At 35.5% G+C, this 26,580-nt stretch overlaps 2 protein-coding genes across 3 annotated transcripts; one reads left to right on the top strand and one right to left on the bottom strand.

Annotated features, from left to right (window-relative positions):
- Window positions 1-18: 18 nt before the first annotated feature.
- si:dkey-183n20.15 (RING-HC_RNF170 domain-containing protein) lies at window positions 19-8,088 on the bottom strand. The gene is made up of 7 exons (XM_051138470.1): window positions 7,979-8,088; window positions 5,356-5,452; window positions 4,262-4,328; window positions 3,816-3,924; window positions 2,872-2,945; window positions 1,451-1,561; window positions 19-1,002 (listed from the first exon to the last, which is right to left on the bottom strand). Exons 1-7 carry the CDS (start codon window positions 8,061-8,063, stop codon window positions 697-699), a joined length of 849 nt encoding a protein of 282 aa, XP_050994427.1. The 5' UTR covers window positions 8,064-8,088; the 3' UTR covers window positions 19-696.
- A 95-nt stretch (window positions 8,089-8,183) lies between these two features.
- hook1 (hook microtubule-tethering protein 1) lies at window positions 8,184-26,568 on the top strand. Of its 2 annotated transcripts, XM_051138468.1 has the most exons (23): window positions 8,184-8,348; window positions 10,993-11,078; window positions 11,672-11,744; window positions 11,854-11,904; window positions 12,721-12,853; window positions 12,968-13,035; window positions 13,117-13,179; window positions 13,292-13,375; window positions 14,832-14,918; window positions 16,836-16,999; window positions 17,205-17,345; window positions 17,969-18,170; window positions 19,601-19,711; window positions 19,788-19,875; window positions 20,215-20,281; window positions 22,004-22,144; window positions 22,254-22,341; window positions 22,446-22,477; window positions 22,578-22,660; window positions 22,880-22,980; window positions 23,229-23,330; window positions 23,481-23,549; window positions 25,086-26,568. In XM_051138468.1, the coding sequence occupies exons 1-23, from the start codon at window positions 8,304-8,306 to the stop codon at window positions 25,239-25,241; spliced, it is 2,235 nt and encodes a 744-aa protein (XP_050994425.1). In that variant the 5' UTR covers window positions 8,184-8,303; the 3' UTR covers window positions 25,242-26,568. The 2 variants fall into 2 exon arrangements, with proteins under 2 accessions (XP_050994425.1, XP_050994426.1); XM_051138469.1 differs by lacking the exon at window positions 14,832-14,918 and having other exon boundaries at window positions 8,190-8,348.
- The last annotated feature ends 12 nt before the right edge of the window (window positions 26,569-26,580 follow it).

The following is a 26,580-nucleotide window of genomic DNA, read 5'->3' on the forward strand; positions in this document are numbered from 1 at the left end:
ATATTTATTAGAAACTTGCATATTTACAAAACCACTTTACATTTATTATATACAATCTGTCCTTAATAAAACGCCCTAAATTGCTGTTTTTTAAAACATCAGAACTCCTCTCATCTCATTTTGACCCTGGACCACAAAACCAGTCATAAGGGTCAATTTTTTGAAATTGAGAGTTACACATCATCTGAAACAAATCTTTCCACTGATGTATGGTTCGCTAGGATAGGACAATATTTGGCTGAGATACAGCTATTTGAAAATCTGGAATGTGACGTGTGAAAAAATCAAAATATTGAGAAAATGGCCTTTAAAGTTGTCCAAATGAAGTTCTTAGCCATGCATATTACTAATCAAAAATTAAGTTTTGACATATTAACGGTAGGAAATTGACAAAATATGTTCATGGAACATGATCTTTACTTAATATCCTAATGATTTTTGGCATAAAAGGAAAATCAATCATTTTGACCCATATAATGTATTGTTGGCTATTGCTACAAATATACCCGTGCTACTTAAGACTGGTCTTGTGGTCCAGGGTCACATTTAGTGCTGTATGTCTATTCTTGACACATCGTCAATGAAAATTCATGTTCAATAAGACCAAAGTGCAGCAGGTCATAACACTGTTAACCTTTGCCAACAAGGCTGATTAGCCTAATTTCAACATGCTAGTAAGCACATTATCACTGTCCTCTACAATGCGTCGGTCAGCACACCCTGCGTGACCGAGTGCGTTCTTGTCCTCTGCGGCCCCATCTGTTGGTTGATGTTAATAATGCAGATGAGAAGAAGGAAGACCACTACAAAATCATCCAGCATGCCCAGCACACTGCTTAACGGCCCAGGAAGAGTCTCCAGTGGGGAGGCCAAAGACATGGCAGCGCCAAATCCACAGACAGCCACCCTCAAGAGAAACAGCCACACCAGGCCACCCATGTTCCCCAGCCATCGCACCAGAAAGAGCAGGAAGAGGGGTGTATCGCACAGGTAATCCTTTACCTAGAAAAGGAAAAAGATGACGATGATACTGTAGCATGTGACCGAGCACATGGAATATCAGCGTGTGACGTGTCTTCCAAATGTAGAAAACAATGTCCTTCCTAGCTTGAGGTTTCACAATTTCTGTGGCATCAGGAACTAAAAGAGGTGTGGTGATGTGATATAGTCCAGAGCAAATAAAATGATAAAAGCTCTGCTGAGAAGTAACAATGGTTATTGTACGGATTTACTGGGAGCGGCATGAGTTTGTCAACAAAAAATAAAGTTATATTAGTGTTTTTCAAGTCAGCCGTGCACACTGTACTGTTAGTAGTCCAATTACAGTAGCTACAATTGCACTGTTTGTCAGTCTGACTTCATAAACACCAAACTAGTATGATTTCAGTCTGAATAAAAGTTTCTGACTTTTAAAATGACAACTAGTCCAACTGAAAGCAAATGTTTGTACCTGTCTTGGTGCTCCAGAGTAGCGCTTGTTATAGTCTCTGACATGTTTTAGCACTTCTGTCTCTTTACAGTCAGCTCTGGTCTCGCTGAACAGATGGCACATCTTATTCACCTGAGAATAAAGAATAAAAGACAACAAATAAAATGAGAGCTTTATCTTTTCTGTATGTACAGTTGAGGTCAGAGGTTTACATACACCTTACAGAATCTGCAAAATGTTAATTATTTACCAAAATAAGAGGGGTCATACAAAATGCATGTTATTTTTTATTCAGTACTGACCTGGATAAGATATTTCACATAAAAGATGTTTACATATAGACCACAAGAGAAAATAATAGTTCAAAAGTTTACATACACTTGATTCTTAATACAGTGTTGTTAATGATCCACAGCTGTGTTTTTTTTTTTTTTTTTTTTACTGATAGTTGTTTATGAGTCCCTTGTTTGTCCTGAACAATTAAACTGCCTGCTATTCTTCAGAAAAATCCTTCAGGTCCCACAAATTATTTGTTTTTTCAGCATTTTTGTGTATTTGAACCCTTCCCAACAATGACTGTATGATTGAGATCCATCTTTTCACTCTGAGGACAACTAAGGGACTCATATGCAACTATTACAGAAGGTTCAAACGCTCACTGATGCTTCAGAAAGAAAAATGATGCATGAAGAACTTTTTCACAAAATGAAGATGTGTACATTTTTCTTATTTTGCCTAAATATCATATTTTTTTTCACTTACTACTGCCCTTCAGAAGCTACAGAAGATATTTATATGTTTCCTAGAAGACAACATAAGTTACATTTACCATAATCTTTAAATTCCAAAAGTTTTCACCCCCCGGCTCTTAATGCATTGTTTGTCGTTCTGGCGCATCAGTGAGCATTTGAACCTTCTGTAATAGTTACATATGAGTCCTTCAGTTGTTCTCAGAGTGAAAAGATGGATCTCAAAATCATACAGTCATTGTTGGAAAGGGTTCAAATACACAAAAAATGCTGAAAAACCAAAGAATTTGTAAGAACTGAAGGATTTTTCTGAAGAACAGCAGGCAGTTTAACTGTTCAGGACAAACAAGGGACTCATGAACAACTATTACTAAACAAAAAAAAAAAGGCTGTAGATCATTCAGGTAACAACACAGAATCAAGTGTATGTAAACTTTTGAACAGGCTCATTTTTATAAATTCAACTATTATTTTTTTCTTGTGGACTATATGTAAACATCTTTTATGTGAAATATCTTATTCAGGTCAGTACTAAATAAAAAATAACATGCTTTGTATGATCCCTCTTATTTTGGTAAAATAATTAAGTTATTACTTAAGAAATTATTCTGATATGCTGGTTTGCTGCTCAAGAAACAGTTACTTTTTTTATTTTTTCTCCAAGAAGCGTGTATCAGCTAAGAAATCTCTTACCGTCTGTCTGCACAAAGGACAGCTGATGGCATGTAACCAGGAGCAATGTTTCCAGTAAGATATCAGACATGGTGCTGGGGAGGGAAAGATACAGACAGATAAGCGTGGACCTCTCCTTTACCATGTGCCTAGTGCCATGTGTCAGAAATTGTTATTTTCAATAGTTTATTCTAATTGATTTCTATCAGATGAATATCTTAAATGTGTTTTTCCACTGGCTTTGGTCATTCAGAAATGTCATTTGGATTCCACCATTCACATCATAATAAAACCACATAAAAATATTCTTTGTTGCTATTGAATTTTTAATTCAGATACATCTGGCACATCATATTCAATGTTTTTTTTTTACATTAAACATAAAATTAGCTGGTTAGGTTCACTACTTTTTATATATTTAGTAGAGCTAGTGTGACTAGAAGGAATGGTAATCGAATTTGAAAGAGTCGTGCATGTGTATCAGCACGTATGTTTATTTTATTACTAATTTTATTGCCTGTATTATCGTTGCTGCTCTTTATTACAGTCAAACACCTGTGGTGCAAGAATTACAATGCGATTATACACCAGTTTTGAATTTTGTATAAACGTGCTATTAACATACATCTACAAATATTTTCCTCTCTGAGTGTGTATTCACATGATCTGGATCAGGTGAGAGGCACGGCTATTGTAACTATGGCAACAGTATAATATTAAACTCCGTACGCAACACTGTAGAGTCACATGACCGGGTAAGTGTTCAGTACTTGTCAGTGTTAATGCCCACCACCATCTGCTCTCTCACAGTACACCAGTTACGCTAGTCTAAAGCACCTTAAGCTACAGTAAAGTGAACCAGTATGATGATTACATTTTTAAACATTGAGATCTGAGATGTATGCAAATACTCTTTTTTACTTTTACTTTTTTGCAGTGATGTGTTTAAGTAGGTTGACACGCACCACAGAAAAGATGCCCGCAGTTGGTCTCTACAGGATAGCTGGCGATCTGTAAACACACAGGGCAGTGATTGTCCCTGTTGCCTGATGGAAGCCACATTTTAGGCAAATCCTGCAAGCATGAAATTAAGATTATTACTCTTAACTGACATTCACTTTTCCAAGTTCTTCAAGTAATGCTGTTAAAAAAAATCAATAATTGATTATAAATTAAATTTTATACAATATATTTTATACAAACATTGCATGTGTCATTTATTTCTAGGATTATGTTTGATTTTGTAGTACTGCGGTATTTAACGGAAATATACTTTTTCAGCTGAAAATGCTATTTAATTATTAATAATTACATAAAATACACAAAACATGAATTTTACTAGTAGTTTGAGACTTTTGGAGTCTAGTTCATGTGTGTGTGGGAATGTGTGTGTGGGAATGTGTGTATGCACCTCTTTGTTGTTCATATGAGGATTGTGTGGCTGCCCTTGACTCCTTATCTTTGAGAGTAGAGAAGACCTTCAAAAGCGAGAGATATGGTTATTAAAATGCAATACTAAAGAGTTTATGCTCAGCCATGTTGTTGAACTGAAATTCTTAAAATCACAAATCAAGACTAGAGCTTAAAAGGTCACCATCATTAAATGAGTTAAATTACAGCTCATTATAGCTTACAGATCCTGTGCAATTGTTGAAAAGTACCTAATTTCTCTTTATTAGAATAAACACAGTTATTCATCCTAAGTTAAAACCTGATTTTCTTATAACACTTATTACACTTTTTATCAGTGAGTGGTATGAATAGGCTGGCTAAGTCTGGAAGAGCACGTACGAAATCTAAATTTAGCTGTCTGACACACCTGTGTGTTTTAATCATACTAGATAATGCGACAGACAGTCCTAAAGTACATAAGCCTTTGAAATATGTCAGTACTATACTAACATTTGCCTTTGATATATTTGCATGTTACTATAGGCTGATATCCTACAGTTTTGTTACCTTCATACAACAAAATTGTCTCTAAAACAACACAACATTGTGCACATGATCCTATGTTAATGTATTTGTGAATTGTAAGACTGTGAGTTCAATTTAGAATTTATTTAGTGTGTCTCTATGGTGCCTTTTATTGCCCCATAACATCATAACACAATTAACCTGCAGTCTCAGGACACAACGCTCCATCATAACACATACATAAACAAATAAACGGAAATCTGTGTGTATATACATAATTTGATTTAAAGTTTAATGATATGCAGCATCCGTTTAAAATATCTTAAACTTATTTTTTTTATTTTATATACATATATATATATATATATATATATATATATATACACACACACACACACACATATATATAATTTTAATACATATAATATATTTTTAAACAGATGCTGTATATCATACACTATTATATACGCATTGACATCATTTAAACATTCACTTTATAAAGCAGACATTTTCAGATCGAATTACTTCACACAGAAATGTACATATATATTAAATACAACTCTAGCACAAATAGTTTGTCTTTCTCACCTGCTGTGGAAGCTGCGGCTGCTAGGCATGTTTCTTGTTCGTAATTCAGTTGCTTTCTCTCGTGGAAGGCAGAGAGCGGAATGCTTTCTTACTGCTTCTGTACACAGTAAATTTGACAGACGGGTTAATCATTAACCTGGGCATCAGTCCCACATCAATCTCTTTTTTTGGATATTAGGTAACTAGTTTGATTTCCTCTTGGATTTTCGAAATTTAGGAAACTTGCTTGCAATCTTACAGGCCTCTTTAATATGTTAATTCTTGTGAAAATGTGTTGATTGACTATATTTGCACTGAACAAAGCCATGGCCGCTTCTCGGTATCCAGTGTTGTATTATTGTCATGTGACCACTATCGCAGGTTCAAAGACACAGGTTGTAAGTTTCCTCCTACTTTAAGTAGGTTAGGTGTCTGGTTAACCTGTCAATGGTTTACCGTAAGTTTACACAATCTAGGCTGTCCCATATGGATGACCAAAGAAAGGCAGCTCACTGAGATGAACAATCACGAGTAGGGCAATCTAGCAGGTTGAAGTAATCTACATCTGCTTTAATACTATACCCTATAGGTTTATAGCTTATAGCTTGTGTAACTGAGTTACCCCACTTCCAAAATGGCTCCATATCAGTGCATTTGCCCTGGAGGTTTTTGCTAAAAATTTCTCAAGCTAATATTTACCTTTCCCATTTTTGCCTTAACTGCAAGGTCATAGAGGCTGAAAATAGCAGCTGTTGATCGACAAGGGCCTTGATGGCACAGGGTTGGGTTAAAGACCCAAAGGACTTCAAATCTCATGGTTTAAAGTCCAGTGTCATGTCAGCCAAGGATTCCTGCCACCAGTTGTGTTGAAGACACATTTCTGATTGGCATATCCATTGATCTTAAGAACATGTTTTAATGTTACCAAATAATGTGGCTTTATGGTGAAATTATAAATGGAGTAAATAAAGGAAAGAGTTTATTTACACTGCCGTCAAATATGCTTCTCAATATTTTTTTTAAACCTGTGATGCAGAATTCTTTGATAAATAAAAAGGTAAAAATAACAGTATTTATTACAAATATAAATCTTTTCTAACAATATATGTCTTAACTATCACTTTTTATCAATTTAACACATCTGAATAAAAGTATTCATTTATTTCAAAAGAAAGAAAGAAAGGAAAAACATTTACTGACCCTAAACTAGCGGTAGTGTATATTGTTACAAAAGATTTATATTTTAAATAAATGCTGTTCTTTTTTAAGAATTTACTCTTCAAAGAATCCTAAAAAGTATCACAGGTTCCAAAATAAAATAAAAAACTATACATATATATAAATATATATATTAAGCAGCACAACTGTTTCCAACATCGATAATAAATCGGCATATTAGAATGATTTCTGAAGGATAATTTGACACTAACGACTGGATTAATGATGCTGAAAATTCAGCTTTGATCACAGGAATAAATTCTATTTTAAAGTATATTAACACAGAAAACCACTATTTTAAATTCCAATAATATTTCACAATATTACAGTTTTTTCTGTATTTTTAATCAAATAAACACAGCCTTGATGGGCAGAAAAGACTTCTTTAAATAAAAATTACAAATCTTACTGATCCCAAACTTAAATGTACTGCACTTTATCTGTTTATATATATTATACAGCTGTTTGGGATAAGGGCACTAATGTGTCTGCTGTTTTATATATGAAGTATTCCCGTATATGTTCATCCCATACTAGGTAAACGCATGTGACTTTACATCACAATCTTATCTAGTGTTTTTATTACAAAAAGGTAATAAAAGGCTTGAAAGATGTTAATGTTTAATTTTAAGAACAGAAAACACAAATCAGTGAAAAAAAAGTATGTACATCCTTATTTTCAACTTAGCCTAGTTTCCTTTATTTGATACATTAGTGTATCTTAACTGCTCTATCATATTTGTATCCACCTTATTTTTTCCATAAGATCATTTGTAATTTTATGGCTCTGGCTTCTGGTCTCATCCGCACAGAGCTATTTTTAGCTCTACAAAACAGCTTGTTTTGCTGGTTGATATCTCCATATTATTTTACTATATTATCTTAATTATGAACACACTGGTTTATATATTGCAAAGATGTTTTACTGTTTACTGCATGTTGTTATTCTTGTCGTTGTTTCCCTATAGCGGATAATGAACCAGAAGTCTCACCCATAGCTTCCGCGTTGAAGAATAAGTTGGATAAGTGGCAATAAAATAGATAAACGGCTGCTTTAAAAAATTAAAACTGTGTGAGATGTTGATCATAGTCTGCAATAAGTAAATTAAAATAAAATAAGTTAAAAATGTCTAGTGACCAACGAGTACAGTAGGCTGTATTTCAGATTGACCACCTTAAAATGGAATAACCAGCTGGTTTGTTGCTGGTACCAGCTGATCTTATACCAGTCATGAGAAATGTACATCTTAAACATATGCTTATAAACTTAACATTAAATATAAGGTAAATATGAACAAAAGTGCTTATTTAGGTAAATCAATGGCATTTTGAGCAATTTTTTTGAAGCACATTGTAGACTATTTTACATATACTATGTTAGGTGCCCATATTCGGTTTCCATATAGTGTATAAACCAAACGATTACCCCAAATTATTTGTTTACTGCTCTGCCAGTCTCCTCGGATCTCTGTTTTGATTGGCTGCACGGTGTCCTGAACGCAGTACACCATTGGTGTTTCATTTCTTGCTGTTGCGCTCTTGATCCTGTCAATCCCCCAATCCTTATCACCGCAGCACACGCTGTGTCCACGGCGGACATTCACGAAGCGTTTACGTACCAATTAGTGCGTAGACGCAATAGACGTGAACGTAGCGCTGTTGAGCGCTAGGCAAATACACACGCAGGTGGGAAGGGGAAGAGCATTGTTGACAGGTGGACGGAAATATTTGCCCGATAGCACAGAGGAGATATGGATTTAAATAAAACGGTGCTGTGCGAGAGCTTGATTATTTGGGTAAGATCTTGTCTTTTAGTTTAGCTGTAAAGCTTACTGGAATGAGGAATCGTTTATTTATCTTTGATCAGTTCCATAACGATAGCGTTACCTGTCGCAGGTAGTCGTTTCCTTCGGGCACCATGGTCCAAAAATACCGGAAATAAGACCTTTGGATGTGTGCACTTGCTGTTCTACAACAAACGCGGTTTGCGGTGCATTAATACAACGTTTAAAATGCGCTCCTTTCTCCAAGCTACACCCGTCCAGCAAGCGACACAAATATATTAAATTCAGAACGACAAACCAGACTCAGAATGCTGTTAGACATGTAAACAACACCAACAGTCACAGCCAACTCCATCCTTATCCGATTTAGACGTCTAATCTGTTTAGCTGGAGTATTTGTGGAATGTGTCTTATGCAATGAGATATTCCCTGTCTTAGTTTAATATGATGGCGTTTTGATTTTTGACTGCGGTGTGTGATAGCATGCGGCGCGTGCTCGCGATTCTCTGTGCTTGGCTCTGATCCATGGCTGTTTACACTGCGTTTGCATCAGGGCCCCTTCTGAATAGTTCTCATAAAGACATGTAAGGGTGTTAAAGACTACTATCTTTACTGAATCGTATTCTCTAAACCTGCGGGGTATCTGTAAGATAGTATTTTCTTTAATTCTTCTGCAATGAATGACATGTCTCTGCTTATAATGGTTACCTGAATAACGCATTATTTGTTTACTAGTATTCCAGAGTCCCATTTCTATAGTGATCTCTAAAACATTGGAACGGCACACCCAAATTTGGCTAACTTATGTGTTATAAAGTATTTTATATATTCTAAGTCACTGGAGTTCATAAAAAATGTAATGCAGTGCAAAAGCAATTCTTAACAACAGTATTCTGTTAAAGAGATAGTTCACCCAAAAATGAAAATTCTGTCATTAATTACTCACCTTCACGTTGGTCCAAACCCATAAGACCTTCGTTGACCTTCGGAAAACAAATTAAGATATATTTGATGAAATCCAAGAGCTTTCTGGCCCTGCATAGACCGCAATGCTACCATGTTCAAGGCACAGAAAGGTAGTAAGGACATTGTTAAAATAGTCCATGGGACATCAAATTTATTAATTGAAGGTCTTACGGATTTGAAATGACATGTGGGTGAGTAACTATTTACAGAATTTTCATTTTTGGGTGAACTGTCTTTGTTAATTGTATTCTTCTTTAGTGAAAGTGTCATGTGACCCTGGGCCACAAAACCAGTCATAAGAGTCCATATTTTTAGATTTATACATCAAAACAGAATAAATAAGCTTTCCATTGATGTATGGTTTGTTAGGATAGGACAGTATTTGGCTGAGATACAACTATTTGAAAATCTGGAATCTGAGGGTGCAAAAAATCAAAATATTGAGAAGATCACCTTTAAAGATGTCCAAATGAAGTTCTTAGCAATGCATATTACTAATCAAAACGTTTATATATATTTACGGTAGGAAATGTATAAAGTATCTTGATGAAACATGATCTTTACTTAATATCCTGATGATTTTTGGCATAAAAGAATCAATATTTCTGACGCATACAATGTATTGTTGGCTATTGCTACAAATGTGACCCTGGACCACAAAACCAGTCATAAGTGTCAATTTTTCGAAATTGAGCTTTACACATCCCCTGAAAGCTGAATAAATAAGCTTTCAATCGATGTATGGTTTGTTAGGATAGGACAATATTTGGCAGAGATACAACTATTTCAGTATATGGAATCTGAGGGTGCAAAAAAAATCAAAATATTGAGAAAATCATCTTTAAAGTTTTCCAAAATAAGTTCTGTGCAATGCGTATTACTAATCAAAAATTAAGTTTTGATATATTTACAGTAGGAAATTTACAAAATATCTTCATGGAACATGATCTTTACTTAATTTCCTAATGATTTTTGGCATAAAATAAAAACCTATAATTTTGAGCCATACAATGTATTTTTGGCTATTGCTATAAATATACCCCAGCGACTTAAGACTGGTTTTGTGGTCCAGGGTCACATATGTTATGTCAAAGCAGATTGGATGACAAAACGAAAATGTACAACCTCCAGGATCTTCTATTAAATATTCTATCATGCTGTGCCAGTAGTGATTTTGAAAGACTTTTATTGTACTAATGCAGGGTTTCCCAAATGAGGATTGACAAGCTGATGAGAAACTAATAATTAAATTGCAAGTAAAATTAACCTTTGTGCTGTGCTAAAAATCCTTTTTCCTAATTTGCTCAGAAATGACTGGCCTTTTAAAAACAGGTTGGATTTCATTTTTATTTTTTTTTCCTTAAATCTTAATGTTGTGTTTCAGTTTTAGTCCAATGCGATAACATTAACTATAGCATTTTTGGGGAGAACGAATCCAAATAAAACTGAAACTTTTTTTTTTTAATGACAGTTCATAATATGCCTATTATTAATGTGTCATTAAATGTGTTATATATTAAAAACACCTCAAATGCAAATAGGCTGTAAGTAGGCTATTTTACGTATAAGGGGGTTTAGCAGACAAAAAAAGTTTGGAAACCCCTGTTGTACTGCAAATTCTTTATAGTATATCTTTGTTTATTGTAGTACTGTTTGCATTTGTTTCATTTCTTTCTATGTGTGGCTTCAGCTGCAAACCTTCAAAACCGCAGCCCCATGTAAGACAGTGGAGGATCTGACCTCAGGGGCAGCCATGTCTCAGGCCCTGCATCAGATGTGAGTGGGTTTACATTTACTTAACATTTATTCACTGACAGATATTTTTATCCGAAGTAACTTATATTGCTTTCATGGTATTTGTTTGATTACCCGTGACTTTGTCATTGCTAGCGCCACGTAGCACAAGCTGAGCTGCGGTGTTTCTCGGAGTCATTTATTGATACTTGACTGTGTTTTACATTTCTCACTCACCCCATTTTTCGTTTCCCTTCTTGCTCTACTAAATCACATTAGTTTTTTTCCAGGTCAGCATTACAGATTTATATATCAGCTTGTCAGTGTGTGAATATTTTATGACTTGCATTGGGTTGTGGGTAGTCCTCAGAGTCATATTACCTGAAACTGGGTATTGTTGTATGTATTTTTTGTTGAATAAACATTCAAGTGTGGTGACATTTAGAATATATTATTATCAGAGGGTCTGAGAGTATGAGAGAATTCTGATGACATTAAAGCAGGATGGGACTGAAACAAAATGTTTCAAAATTTGATTTTTACCAAAATTTGATTTTACCAACGCAATGAAAGCATCTGAAAGTATCTGAAGTAGATAAGACTGAACTGCACTGATCAATACATTTCAATTATAGAGATCCTTCATGGTTCAATGAGAGCTGGCTGGCTCGCATTAAAGAGGATGTTAAAGATAATGTGAGACTCAAGGTAGATTTTTCTTTTACGCCTTAGTGCTTAAATCTAATTTTATCTAATCTAATGCCAAATATAATGTGTTAGTCATAGCTAAAGTCTTTATTTCTCTTCATTTTTACAGATGAACAACCTCAAAAAGATCTTGCAGATGATTGTTGATTATTATAATGAGGTAAATGACACATTAAGGTTTGGTTTATTAAAATATTTGCATAATTTGGCCCTTTTCAAAAGTAGCATGTGATCAGTCAGATTTTAACTCTCTCAGTTAATCTGACGCAAAGCAATTCAAAAGGTATAGTTTACCCAAAAATTAAAATTCTGTCATTAATTCTTCACCTTTATGCTGTTCCAATCCCGCAAGACCTTCGTTCATCTTCAGAACACAAATAAAGATGTTTTTGATGAAATCCGAGAGCTTTCTGACCCTGCATAGATGGCAACACAACTCCCACGTTCAAGGCCCAGAAGGTAGTATGGACATCGATAAAATAGTCCATGTGACATCAGTGGTTCAACCGTAATTTTATGAAGCTACGAGAATGCTTTTTGTGCACAAAGAAAACAAAAATAACAACTTTATTCCACAATTTTAGTCGTCTTTTTTTTTTTTTTTTACTATGCGCACAAAAAGTATTCACTGATGTCACCTGGACTATTTTAACAATGTCCTTACTACCTTCCTGGGCCTTGAACATGGTAGTACCATTGCTATCTATGCAGGGTCAGAAGACTCGGATTTCATCTAAAATATCTTAATTTGTGTTCTGAAGATGAACAAAGGTCTTACAGGTTTGGAACGAGTAATTAATGACACAGTTTTCATTTTTGGGTGAACTATACCTTTAATTATAGTACTGTGTTAATCCCTGCAATTTTTTTTAATTTTAGCAAAGAAACAATGACCATAATTTATCTGCTTCATTCTAATAATGAATCTGTTTGTGCATGAGTAATTCTGTGTGTGTTATGATCACTTTCTGTTCAGGTTTTGGCTCAGCAGATCACAGATTTCCCTCTACCTGACCTGATGCGTGTGGTAGAGCAGTCTGATCAAGTAGAGCTGGGACGCCTCCTGCAGCTCATCCTGGGGTGTGCAGTCAAATGTGACAGGAAACAAGGTAGTTAAAGGAATAGTTTACTTAAGCCTTAAAATGTTGTTATTTACTGTTATTATAGACTGCTATTTTATTTATATTTCATCATTTTTAACCCTGAGATTGTTGTTTGTTCAGAGTATATCCAGATAATCATGACCTTGGAGGAATCTGTACAGCATGTGGTGATGACTGCCATTCAGGAGGTCAGATTCATTTTATTCAGATATTTTTATGTGGTTATAAATATTTAAAAGGAATTTAGAAGGTTTTGTGATTGATTACAGCTTATGAGCAAGGAGACTATGTCTCAGTTAGGAACAGAACATCCTGGAGATGTTGACCAACAGGTAAGAAATACAGACATATAACATCATTATGTCAGTGTGAGAACTGTCAGAGTGTTGATGTTGTTAATGTATTATTTTGTAGTGTTGTTCAATGTTGCTATCTTTTTGGTAGTTAAAGAAAGCCTTGGAGGATCTGACTGAAGTCATGGCAGAGAAAGAAGAATTGGCACAGCGCTGTCAGGAGCTCGACATGCAGGTGAGATTCCAGTTTCAGTAAAACAGCTGTCAGACGGGTTTGTATTAACGAAGATACAATAATATTAGGAATGCAATACAGATAATACAGATTTCAGGAAAATAAGTGTTAAAATTCATTGGTTATAAAATTACTTGAATTTCAGTTGTAAAGCAGCTCTACAAAAAAGAAGTGTCATTATTCAGCTTAATTTAGTTGAGTCAGTTCAGTTCAGTAACTGTATCATTGTAGAAATGTTTATCAATTATGAACTCAAATGCGCTGTTCTAACTGTTGAAACTTTTGTGACGGCCTTAAAGGATTGCTCCACTTCCAAAATAAAAAATACAGATAATTCACCCCCATGCCCAAGATGTTTATGTCTTTCTTTCTTCAGTCACAAAGAAATTTTGTGTTTTGAGGAAAACATTCCAGGATTTTTCTCCATATAATGGACTGCTATAGTGCCCCGATTTTGAACTTCCAAATGGCAGTTTAAATGCGGCTTCAAACAATCCCAAATATGGTTGTAAACCTAATCCCAGGCAAGGAAGAAGGGTCTTATCTAGTGAAACGATCGGTTATTTTCGGTTACTTTTTAATCATCTTGCCTTGCTCTCTCTGAACTCTGTGTATTCTGACTCAAGACAGTTAGGGTATGTCGAAAAACTCAGACCGTATTTTCTCCCTCAACTTCAAAAATCTTTTCAAAATCATCCTACAAAGCTGCAGAAGTATCGACTCAATCTTTGCTGAGTCACTCTGAACAAAAAAACACCCTGAACAAAAAAGGTAAAACAGTGATATGGGATGATTTCGAAATTGAGGAAGAACATGAGATGGGAGTTTTTCGACATACCCTAACTGTCATGAACCGGAACAAAAACAGTCCAGGCAGAGTAAGACAAGATAAGCATTTGGCATTAAAAAGTATATAAATTGTATTATTATTATTAAAATAAGCGATCGTTACGCTAGATTAGACCCTTCTTCCTCGGCTGGGATCATTTACAACCGCATTTGGGATCGTTTGAAGCCGCATTTTGGAAGTTCAAAATCAGGGGACCATATCAGTCCATTATATGGAGAAAAATGCGGAAATATTTTCCTCAAAAAACATAATTTCTTTACAGCTGAAGAAAGAAAGACATGAACATCTTGGAGGTGTACATTATATGTGAATTGTTGTTCTGAAAGTGAAGTTCTCCTTTAAATGGTGCTCAACGGATGGAAGGTTAAAATGCAGGTTCAGTGCAACTTCAGAGGGCTCTACACAATCTCAGACAAGAAATAAGGGTCTTATTTAGGGAAATAATCTGTTATTTTCCTAAAAAAAAAAAAAAAAAGTATATACTTTTTAACCTCAAATTCTCATCTTGTTTAGCTCTCCGATGCGCATGCGTACTCTGTGCATTCCGGTTCAATACAGTTAGGTAATGTCAAAAAACTCCAATCTCATTTTCTCCTGTAACTTCAGAATCATCCTACATCACTGCAGAAGTACCGACCCAGTGTTTACAAACTGAACACGGAAAGAAGGTCAAACACCCTTTACAAAAAAAAGGTAAAACAGCGATGTCTGACAATTTTGAAGTTAGAGTAACAAAATGAGATGGAAGTTTTTCAACATACCCTAACTGTCTTGAACCAGAGTGCACAGAGTACGTATGCGCATCACACAGCTAGACAAGACAAGCATTGGAAGTTGAAAAAAAGGAAATAAATATTTTTTAAGGAAATAATGGATCGTTTCGTTAGATAAGACCCTTATTCCTCGGCCAGGATCGTTTAGAGACATTTGAAACTGTTTTTTTAACCTTTAATCCAATGAGCACCATTAAAGTCCACTATTTGGAGAGAAATCCTGGAATGTTTTCCTCAGAAAACGTAATTTCTTTGCAACTAAAGAAAGACATGAATATCTTAGATAACATGGGGGTGATTAAATTAAGAGAAATTTTTTTAGTAATCCTTTAAGTAAGAATACATAGAAACCAAAATGGCACATAAATAGTTACTATTATTCCTTGTTTTAGATTCAAATATACAGGTGCAGAAATGTTTACAAGCTGCCTAGGTAAAAAAGCCATTGGTCAATGAAATCCAGAGACAGCGTGTGTTTTAGTGGCTGTGTTTGCAGACTGTAAGTGTCAGCTCAGTGAACAGCATTTCTGATTTCTGCTGTTCTGTTCGTTCACCTTCATGGATGAACAGATTTTGCCTTTGAGTGCAAGTATTTTTGTTTGTCACTGCATAGGCTGTTTTTTTAGCTTTTACAGTGAGGTGAAGTAATTTGTCATGTACAGTATTTTCAGTTCACTTCAGGTATATATTTCCCTCTTGGAAATTGTGGTAAATATAATAGATTTACAGGTGATTTGCAGGATTTGAACTACCATGTTAATTTTCTTGTGCCCATACATGGGTTAGAAATTCATGTGTTGCTGATTCTTGACAGATTGAATTGTAAAAGTATCCATGACCAATAAGAGGTAAGTCTAATCAAATGCATGGCAACCTAGCCTAACTAAAACTAAAACACTACGTTGCCACTAACCAATCTAACCACTGAAAACTTTCTTATCTGGGGGTTTTGTGTGGCGAAAAGAGCTTATGGATTCAGTGCTGAATTTGCTGGGTTATATATTGGCACAAACTCTAAAACAAGAATATAATCCATTTGCTTTTGGTGTGTGAGAGGTTTAACATGCCTAACAATAACAGTGGATTTGTTCAATCTAATTTGCAAAATAAATGTAAAACTGCATTCATTTGTAGTTTTTGTATGTATACAGTGTATGGATAAATAATTTAATATATAGTTACTTTTGAAAGTGTTTTTTATTTTTGTTAGCTGGTTTATTTCGTTTTGTGGTAAGTAGTTGGGCTGCATAATTTTTAAAAAGTTGTAATCGGTTATAATTCACAATATAATTTCTAAACAATATATACACACTACCACTCAAAAGTTTGAGGTCTGTATGATTTTTTTTTAAGAAAGTCATTATTTTATTCAGCAAGGATTCATTAAATTGATCAAATGTGATAGTAAATACATTTAGAATTCCACAAAAAAAAATATTAATGTAATATTAAAAAGTGTTTCTTAGCATATTCAAATGATTTCCAAAACATCATGTGACATGAAGGCTGGATTAATGGCTGCTGAAAATACAGCTTTGCCATCACAGGAGAAATAAATTATATTTTAAAATATATTAAAAGAGAAAACATTTATTTTAAATTGTAATAACTCTTACTGGATTTTTGATCAAATAAATGCAGCTTTGATGGGCATTTCGAAAACATTAAAAGACTTTGCTGACCCCAAATATTTGAGTGGTAGTGTACATCATACAGTACAATTCTATATACAATCCTATATTCAAATATGCCTTATTTATGTAATACATGCCTTGACATAATAAACATCAGGTTTTCCAGAAAGCCCTGATGTTTGACCTTTTTGACCTTTGAATAGGTAACAATGCTACAGGAGGAAAGAAACAGCCTCCTGGCAGAAAATGACCTCCTGACTGATCGAGCCAGTCAGCTTGATACTTTCGATGACCCCAGCACTCCATCAGGGAGGAAGCACAGCCAGCTACAACTACAGCTAGAGCAGCTTCAGGAGGAAAACTTCAGGTAGAGCTTCATCTAACTACAGATCCCACACTCTCACATATCTGTAATATTGCTTGATATTAACCTGCTGATGTTCTGAATATTGTTGTGGTTGCATAAGTAGACAAGCATTGAAGTAATGAACCAAGCGTGGGTAGAATCTCTCTGTTTGAAATTGCATGCAGTGTAAATAATGAAAGTGTGTGTGTATGTGTGTAATAACCAGACTCGAGGCAGCTAAAGATGATTACCGCATCCACTGTGAAGAGCTGGAGAAACAACTAGTGGAGCTTCAACATCGCAATGACGAACTGACCAGCCTGGCTGAGGAGTCGCGATCGCTTAAAGATGAATTAGACATATTAAGGTAGGGCTGTCATTAACGATTATTTGGTAATTGAGTAATCTGTCGCGTATTCTGAAAATTTATAGAGTAATCGGATAATTGTAATTACTTTTTTCGTAGCAGTAGTAATAAAAATAGACCTAAGTGAACAATAGCCTTTAAATGACTTAAAATCCATATGTTATAGCAATGAGGCAGTAATAATTGATCCAGATAAAGTATCAAAAGCAAGTATTCACATTGGTTTATTGAACAAAACTTTGCAAATACATAATGAATTATAAACAGTAGAGTTAATGTAATGTGTGCAGAAGGAGCCAACGGCCTGACGATTGTATTTACAATTTACTGTACAATCTAATCCGTGTTTAAATATTGACTCAACAAACATTTAATCTAAATGTGCACTTAATCTTTAATATTTGATCATTTTTTAATGATAGAAAAGCTACAACCACTGTAATTAATGTTACTCGACACGGGCAAAATGCAATCCAGGATTTTTTTTTAATTGAATACGCAAATAGAATCGAGGAATCGTTGCAGACTTATATTAAGGTGTGTGCTAGCTCATACATATTTTAACATGTTGTTTTTGCCAGTGGGTGTATTGGGAAATCTTTATGATTAATTTGTTTGTTTAGGAGCTGCTCTGACCGGGCAGTCAAGCTAGAGGCCTCTGTTGAGACGTACAGGAAGAAGTTAGAAGATCTAAGTGACCTCAGACGGCAAGTGAAAGTTCTGGAGGAGAAGAATATGACCTACATGCACAACACAGTCAGCCTTGAAGAGGAGCTACGCAAGGCTAATGCTGCAAGAGCTCAGTTAGAGACATATAAGAGACAGGTATAGATGTGCTTGCAGTTTTATTTGTAGAAATTATGAGAGATTTCCTTGTTTGTTTGAATCAGTCATAGTCATAGTCATTATCACAACTACCGTTCAGAAGTGTTTTTTTTGTTTGCTTGATTTTTAGAAAATTAATATTTTTATTTAGCAAGGATGCATTAAAGGAGAAGTTCACTTCCAGAACAAAAAATTACAGATAATATACTCACCCCCTTTGTCATCCAAGATGTTCATGTCTTTCTTTCTTTCTTCATTCATAAAGAAATAATTTTTAAGGAAAACAATTTCAGGATTTTTCTCCATATAGTGGACTTCAATGGTGCTCCTGAATTTAAACTTCCAAAATGCAGTTTAAATGCAACTTCAGAGGGCTCTAAGCGATCCCAGCCGAGGAAGAAGGGTCTGTTATTTTCTTAAAAAAAAAATAAAAAAATACAATTTATATACTTTCTAACCTCAAATGCTCGTCTTGTCTAGGTCTGCCTGAACTGTTTTTTCCGGTTCAATACAGATAGGGTAGGTAGAAAATCGAATTTTCTTCTCGAACTTCAGAATTGCCCTACATCGCTGCAGAAGTACCGAACCAGTGTTTGCAAAGTGAACATGCAGAGAAGATCAAACACCCTTAACAAGAAAAAGGTAAAACAGCAATGTTGGAGGAGATAATGAGATGGGAGTTTTTCGACATAACTGTCATGAACCGGAAAAAAACAGAGTTCAGGCAGATCTAGACAAGACAAGCATTTGAGGTAAAAAAAAAAAGTATATCAATAATTTTTTTTTTTTTTGCAAAATAACTGGTCGTTTCACTAGATATGATCCTTCTACCTCGGCTGGGGTTGTTTAGAGCCCTTTGAAGCTGCATTTAACCTGCATTTTGGAAGTTCAAACTCAGAGGCACCATAGAAGTCCACTATATGGAGAGAAATCCTGAAATGCTTTCCTCAAAAAAACTGAATTTCTTTACGACTTAAGAAAGAAAGACATGAAAATCTTGGATGACAAGGGGGTGAGTAAATTGTCTGTAAATTTTTGTTCAGGAAGTGAACTTCTCTTTTAAATTTATCAAAATATGGAGTATTGAGTTCAAAATTCAGTTTTGTCATCACAGGAATGACAAAAATGAAAATTCTGTCATTTATTGCTCTTCCTCATGTCGTTCCAAACCTGTAAGACCTTTGTTCATCTTCAGAACACAAATTAAGATATTTTTGATGAAATATGAGGGCTTTAAGACCCTGCAATAGACAGCAATGCAACTACCACGTTCAAGGCCCAGAAAGGTAGTAAGGACATCGATAAAATAGTCCATGTGACAACTGTGGTTCAACCGTAATTTTATGTAGCTACGAAAATACATTTTGTGTGCAGTGGAAAAAAAAAAATGCCTTTATTCAACAATTTCTTCTCTGTTTTTGGAACTTAAGGGTCAGGAGCTCCACAGGAAACTGTCTGATGAGTCCCGCAGGGCTGATAACCTGGCTTTCGAGATGAAGAAATTTCAGGAGAAATATGATGCTCTACAAAAGGAGAAAGAGGTAGACAGACACATTCACCTGCAATTACATACACATGCCAAAACCTTGTGATAATTGTGTTTGTGTGATTCATCAGAGGATCAGCATTGAACGGGACACTCTCCGAGAGACTAATGAAGAGCTACGCTGCACACAGGCCCAACAGGACCAATTATTACAAGCAGGTATATTTGCAAATACCGCACCTGGAGATGTTGCCATGTGCCGCCAGGAAATTATTGCATTTGAATGAAGACTGTTGCTCACATGAATCAGTGCAGGAAGGCTCTGCTGAGTGCGATAGCAGTTCCTCCGCTCCTGTGATCCGTTTAATTTAAATTCAAGGAAATCTGCTAGTTCAATAGCAGTCCAGCCTGTTACATTTATATTCTGACCACACTACAGCCTTGAACCCAGCTCAAGTGAACTTTCTGGGTCATTTCACAGCTCAGTAGACACAAACTGAAAATTAAGTTTAGAAGATGGAATGAAACTTGAACTTGTGCTTATTTCACACTTCACAGGAAAGTATCAAACAGGAAGCCCAAGCCATGATAACCTTGCAGCTGAGATGTTGCCCATTGAGTACAGGTAGGAGGAATGACATGTTAAAATGGTTGTTATTACTGTTTTGGAACCAAACGTCAATAGCAAGACTAGTAAAGTACTGTAGAATGCCGTTCTGAACCTAATGCCTTTGTGATTCACGTACATCTTTAGTGCGTGTAAAATCTTAGTTATTACTGTAATACATCTATATACAGGTCTATCTCAATAAATTAGAATGTGGTGGAAAAGTTTATTTATTTTAGTAATTCAACTCAAATTGTGAAACTTGTGTATTAAATAAATTCAGTTCATACAGACTGAAGTAGTTTAAGTCTTTGGTTCTTTTAATTGTGATGATTTTGGCTCACATTTAACAAAAACCCACCAATTCACTATCAACAAATTAGAATACTTCATAAGACCAATAAAAAACATTTGTAGCTAATTGTTGGCTTTCTGGAAAGTATGTTCATTTACTCAATACTTGGTAGGGCCTCCTTTTGCTTTAATTACTGCCTCAATTCAGTGTGGCATGGAGGTGATCAGTCTGTGGCACTGCTGAGGTGGTATGGAAGCCCAGGTTTCTTTGACAGTGGCCTTCAGCTCATCTGCATTTTTTGGTCTCTTGTTTCTCATTTTTCTCTTGGCAATACCCCATAGATTCTCTGTGGGGTTCAGGTCTGGTGAGTTTGCTGGCCAGTCAAGCACACCAACACCATGGTCATTTAACCAACTTTTGGTGCTTTTGGCAGTGTGGGCAGGTCCCAAATCCTGCTGGAAAATGAAATCAGCATCTTTAAAAAGCTGGGCAGCAGAAGGAAGCATGATGTGCTCTAAAAATGTCTTGGTAAATGGGTACAGTGACTTTGGTTTTCAAAAGCACAGTGGACTAACACCAGCAGATGGCATTGCACCCCAAATCATTACAGACTGTGGAAAGTTAACACTGGACTTAAAGCAACTTGGGCTTTGAGCTTCTCCACCTCCAGACTCTAGAACCTTGGTTTCCAAATGAAATAAAAAAAATTGCTCTCTCAAAAGAGGACTTTGGACCACTGGACAACAGAACATTTCTTCGTCTCCTTAGCCCAGGTAAGACGCCTCTGACGTTGTCTGTGGTTCAGAAGTGGCTTAACAAGAGGACTACGACAACTGTAGCCAAATTCTTTGACACGTCTGTGTGTGGTGGCTCTTGATGCCCCAGCCTCAGTCCATTCTTTGTGAAGTTCACCCAAATTCTTGAATCGATTTTGCTTGACAAGCCTCTCAAGGCTGCTTTTCTCTCGGTTGGTTATGCATCTTTTTATTCCACACTTTTTCCTTCCACTAAAATTTCTGTTAACATGCTTGGATACAGCACTCTGTGAACAGCCAGCTGCTTTGGCGATGAATGTTTGCGGCTTACCCTCCTTGTGAAGGGTGTCAATGATTGTCTTCTGGACAACCGTCAGATCAGCAGTCTTCCCCATGATTGCGTAGCCTAGTGAACCAAACTGAGAGGCCATTTTGAAGGCTCAGGAAACGTGGCGTGTCACCATATTCTAATTTGTTGAGATAGTGAATTGGTGGGTTTTTGTTAAATGTGAGCCAAAATCATCACAATTAAAAGAACCAAAAACTTAAACTACTTCAGTCTGTGTGCACTGAATGTATTTAATACACAAGTTTTACAATTTGAGCTGAATTACTGAAAGAAATGAACTTTTCCACGACATTCTAATTTATTGAGATGCACCTGCATGTTGTGTATGTCTGTTTCTCCAGGGAGAAGTTCATCCGTCTGCAGCATGAGAACAAGATGTTGCAGCTGCAGCAGGAGGAGTCAGAGAACGAGCGCATAACTGAGCTGCAGGAGCAGCTGGAGGACGTCCGGCGTGGACGCAGCCAACTCGACACCGAGAACAGGTACAGACTGACATAATACATCAAATATAAACTTTACGTACTGTACAGTAGCTCTTCTACATATAAACATGCCTGTGTGAGAATGTTGTGTTGTTTTGTGCGTATTAAGGTTAAACAGAGAAAGAATCAGTGAGCTCCAGCAGCAGGTAGAGGATTTGCAGAAGGCCTTGCAGACACAAGGAGCCAAACCTGAAGATGTAAGTGTGTGTTTAAGCCACTTGGTGGTGGTGTTTTTGCACATTTTTGACAGTGATACTGATACATTTAATTAAAATCACATTGCTTGTTTCCTTTCATACAGTCTCATCTGAAGAGGAAGCTGGATGCTCATATGTAAGTTTAGACATTTAATCAAATTTGAGCAATCAAATCAAAAATGTTTGAGCATTTAATGCACTTTCTGAAGCCTGATGGTCCTTATGTTTTTTACTAGGGTGCAACTGAATGAAGCACAAGATGAAATCATGAAGAAGAAAGAGCTGTTGGAGGACCTTCAGCCAGATGCTACTCAAACCAGTTAGCTTCTAACTTTTGGCCTGACTCTATATTTTATCCCACGTTGCTTTTCATGACCTCAGACAAAGACTGAGTCACACTCACCCACATAAACCATTGACTTTGTGTCAAACTGTAAGCTTTGATGTCCACAATCTAGAGTGATGTTATGATTTTCTTTGAGTCAAACAAAAAATCTTTCAAATTCCTCTCAGTTTTAGAGATAAATGTCATTTTCAGGTGTGAAGATGGATGAGCTGACAGCAGCGCTGAAGAAAAAAGATGAGGACATGAGGGCGATGGAGGATCGATACAAGATGTACCTGGAGAAAGCCCGTGATGTACTTACATTAACTTCAACTCTTACAAAGCTATTTTGCCATTGAATTTTATGCTCTTGTCCATCAGGCATTTTAAAGTCTTTCATATTTTCATGTTATTGAATCATCTAAAATTGTGAGAAACTCATCAAAATTAATGTAGTCTGTCATATTGTGAACAACAAGTAACAAGTTTAATCAGTACTTTTACAAGCTCTGTTATAACCCATATCATCCACTGATTATCCATTGTATTGTTCATTTCTAAGGTGATTCGAGCTCTGGATCCCAAGCTAAACCCAGCCTCAGCAGAGATTCAGTCACTGAAAGCGCAGCTTTCTGAGAAAGATAAGAAGATCATTGCTCTGGAGGTAAAGCAGACATGTCTCTTCTGTTTTACATGTCATTTACATATAGCAATTTCTGGTTTTGTTTTCTCTCAGTTTCTCACATACTTTCCTGTTTGTTGTTTCTTTCTCTTTTCACTCATGTCTGTACTCATCCCCTCTTTTTTTACCCAGCGGGAGTGTGAGCAGGCCAAACTGAGGGAGTATGAGGAGAAGTTAATTGTGACAGCTTGGTATAATAAGGTACAGTGGCAGGACTCAATATGTACAATGGCAGTTAAAGATGCTGTTATTTATTTATTATTTTCAGTGAAAGATTCTGTAAGCTATGGTATTGTTTATTTCAATTTAAAAATGCTGCTTTATTAAAGATAATGCAGTCAAAGATGACAGTCAAAAGTTTTTGAACAGTAAGATTTTTAATGTTTTTTTTAAAGACGTTCTTCTGCTCATCAAGCCTGCATTTATTTGATCTAAAGTACAGAAAAAACAGTAGCATTTTGAAATATGCTATTTAAAATAGCTTTTCTGTTTGAATATATTTTAAAATGTCATTTATTCCTGTGATTTCAAAGATGAATTTGTAACATTTTAACATTTTTTAGTCCAGTCACATGATCCTTCAGACATCATTGTAATATTCTGATTTGCTGCTCAAAAAAACATTTATTATTTTATTATTATTATTATTATTATTATTATTATTATTATTATTATTATTATGTTGAAAACAGCTGAGTAGATTTTTTTTTCAGGTTTCTTTGATGAATAGAATGTTCAGAAGAACAACATTTATCTGAAATAGAAATCTTTTATAACATTATAAATGGCTTTTATCATCACTTTTAATCAATTTAAAGCATCCTTGCTAAATAAAAGTATTATTTTCTATAAATGTATATATATACACTGATTCCAAGCTTTTGAGTGGTATAGTGTATAATGTTACAAAAGTTTTTTTATTTCAGATAAATGCTGATCTTTGGATCTTTCTGTTCCTCAAAGAATCCTGTAAAAATGTATTCAGCTGTTGTAAATACTGATGATGATGATAATAATAATAATAATAATGTTTCTTGAGCAGCAAATCAGCATATTAGAATGATTTCTGAAAGATCATGTGACACTGAAGAATGGAGTAATGATGCTTAGCTTTGATCACAGAAATAAATTACATTTTAAATGTAACATAAATAGAAAACAGGTATTTTAAATAGTAAAAATATTTCAGAATTTTACTGTTTTTACTATACTTTGGATCAAATAAATTCAGGCTTTGTGAGCTGAAGAGAAAAAACAAAAAAATCTTACTGTTCGAAAACTTTTGACTGGTAGAGTGTAATTTATTTATGCATGTTTGTATGTTTATTCTTTTGTTTATTTCAATTAAAAACGCTGCTTTATTTGAGATAATGCAATCAAAGTTGACATATAATTTATTTATTTGTTTATTTATACAGGTTTTTATGTCTTTATTTTATTTAAAGGGATAGTTCACCCAATAATCAAAATTCGATCATTAATTACTTACCCTTATGTCGTTCCAAACACGTCAGACCTTCGTTATCTTCAGAACACAAATTGTTAAGATATTTTGGATGAAGTCCAAGAGCTTTCTGACGCTGCATAGACTGCAGTACAACTGACACATATTTATCTTTAGATATTTATGTTTGTGACTGCTGAAGACTGTGAACTTTAAGAGAAAAAAAAATCAGCAGTAATTTGCTTTATATTCACTTTTTTTTTTCTTTTTGTCATATTGTACAAAACGTACAGAGTTTGAACTTCCAGAAGATGGCAATTGAGTCACGGCTTAGCGGGCGAGCCAACTCTATATTGCCTCCCGGCCAGTCCTTCCTGGCACAGCAACGTCAGGTGACCAACGCCCGGCGCACCATGTCCATGAACGTGCCTGCCACTTCTTCCAAGTAACCTTGTCCTCAGTACCTCCCAGCTTCCTGCTCTTCTCCTCCTTTCCCTCACACGTACACTCAAGTGACCTTAAGTACACTTCTAAACCAGGGGACAAGCATGCCATGATGAACATTAGCATGTCCCAATGTGCTCACTCTCTACAGTTACACATGTATAATTATGTACATAAGGGGCTGAACTCTGATGAAACTTACTCAATCAGCACACTATGACGTACAGTAGCAGTCTTTTTCACTCTCAGTACTAAACAATCACCAGTAACAGTCTGCAGCAGGGTCACTTCTGAACCAGCATCCATACTAAAGGTTACTAAAGGTCAGGCTCAGTCAGATTGTGCGGGAAGAAATGCATGCTTTTGCTAGAAATGACTTCCAATGATACACTATGCAGCCGTAGAATATATTTGTAATCGCGCAGGTTATGTCATATAAAACATTATATGCAGAGTGTACATTTTGCCCTAACCAATCAAAATCAGTGGATCAGGATGACGATGTATTTGGTGCTGGACACCAAAATTCTTAGTTTGTTCCTAATACAATAACAACAGCAACAAGCATTGAAAGTACATTAAAATAGACATGCATATAATCACTCAAATTGATTAAAACTGAATCCAGGTGCTTCATTCAGTCAGTTATGGTATTTTATATTCATTTGACTGTGATGGGACTCTTGCATGCTCTTTTAACAAGCAGAAGGGCCTTTTTTTAAATGTTTCCTGTCTGTGTAAAGACCTCAAGTATCAGGATTTGAACACCAGCACAAATTATAGCAGGCCATAGCAAATCGCTGTGACGGCTTTGAATGTGTTGTACGCCGCTCTTTAAAAATACATGCGTGACTTGTGAAACATAGCTGCATTGTGAAATGGCTTTGGCTGCTTTGTGAAAATCTGCCCCTGCTTAGGTCGACTCGATTGAGCTATATGCTAATAGACTAGCTGTCGCGTTTCGAATAAAACACACACTGTTTATGTTTGGAGATTCTTATAAATTCTCTATTAATTCTGTTTTAAAAGGTAAGGGTAATCATTGCAGTTCTGATTTGATTAGTCTTTTCTGGTGTTTTATTCAGGTAGGCTTTTTGGCCTGTGATGGGTAAATGCTGATGTTTTTTGACATGCTAATATTTATGTACGACGTGGTCCAAGGAAGAACTCTTAAATTTGTGTACTCAATTTTATGAGCACTGTCATTGTTTGTGAGAGATGATAAATAATAAGATTGGATTCATATGGTATTAGAGTAACGTTAATATTTGGAGTTAAAGAGCACTTGCAGCCTTCATTTACATGTGATGAATAAAAACTCTAAAGTTTGTTTTGCAATATTGA

This window comes from Labeo rohita, chromosome 20 (genome assembly GCF_022985175.1).
Source record: "Labeo rohita strain BAU-BD-2019 chromosome 20, IGBB_LRoh.1.0, whole genome shotgun sequence".
Taxonomy (NCBI): Eukaryota; Metazoa; Chordata; class Actinopteri; order Cypriniformes; family Cyprinidae; genus Labeo; species Labeo rohita.

Coding starts and splice junctions, on each gene's coding strand:
- hook1 (XM_051138468.1), top strand. CDS start 8,304: ATGGATTTAAATAAAACGGTGCTGTGCGAGAGCTTGATTATTTGG. Junction 13,376..14,831: donor GTCAGGAGCTCGACATGCAG/GTGAGATTCCAG, acceptor CTGTAACTTCAG/AATCATCCTACATCACTGCA. Junction 20,282..22,003: donor ATGTTGCCCATTGAGTACAG/GTAGGAGGAATG, acceptor CTGTTTCTCCAG/GGAGAAGTTCATCCGTCTGC.
- si:dkey-183n20.15 (XM_051138470.1), bottom strand. CDS start 8,063: ATGGTGTACTGCGTTCAGGACACCGTGCAGCCAATCAAAACAGAGATC. Junction 3,925..4,261: donor CTCATATGAACAACAAAGAG/GTGCATACACAC, acceptor TCATGCTTGCAG/GATTTGCCTAAAATGTGGCT. Junction 2,946..3,815: donor CTGCGGGCATCTTTTCTGTG/GTGCGTGTCAAC, acceptor TTCCCTCCCCAG/CACCATGTCTGATATCTTAC.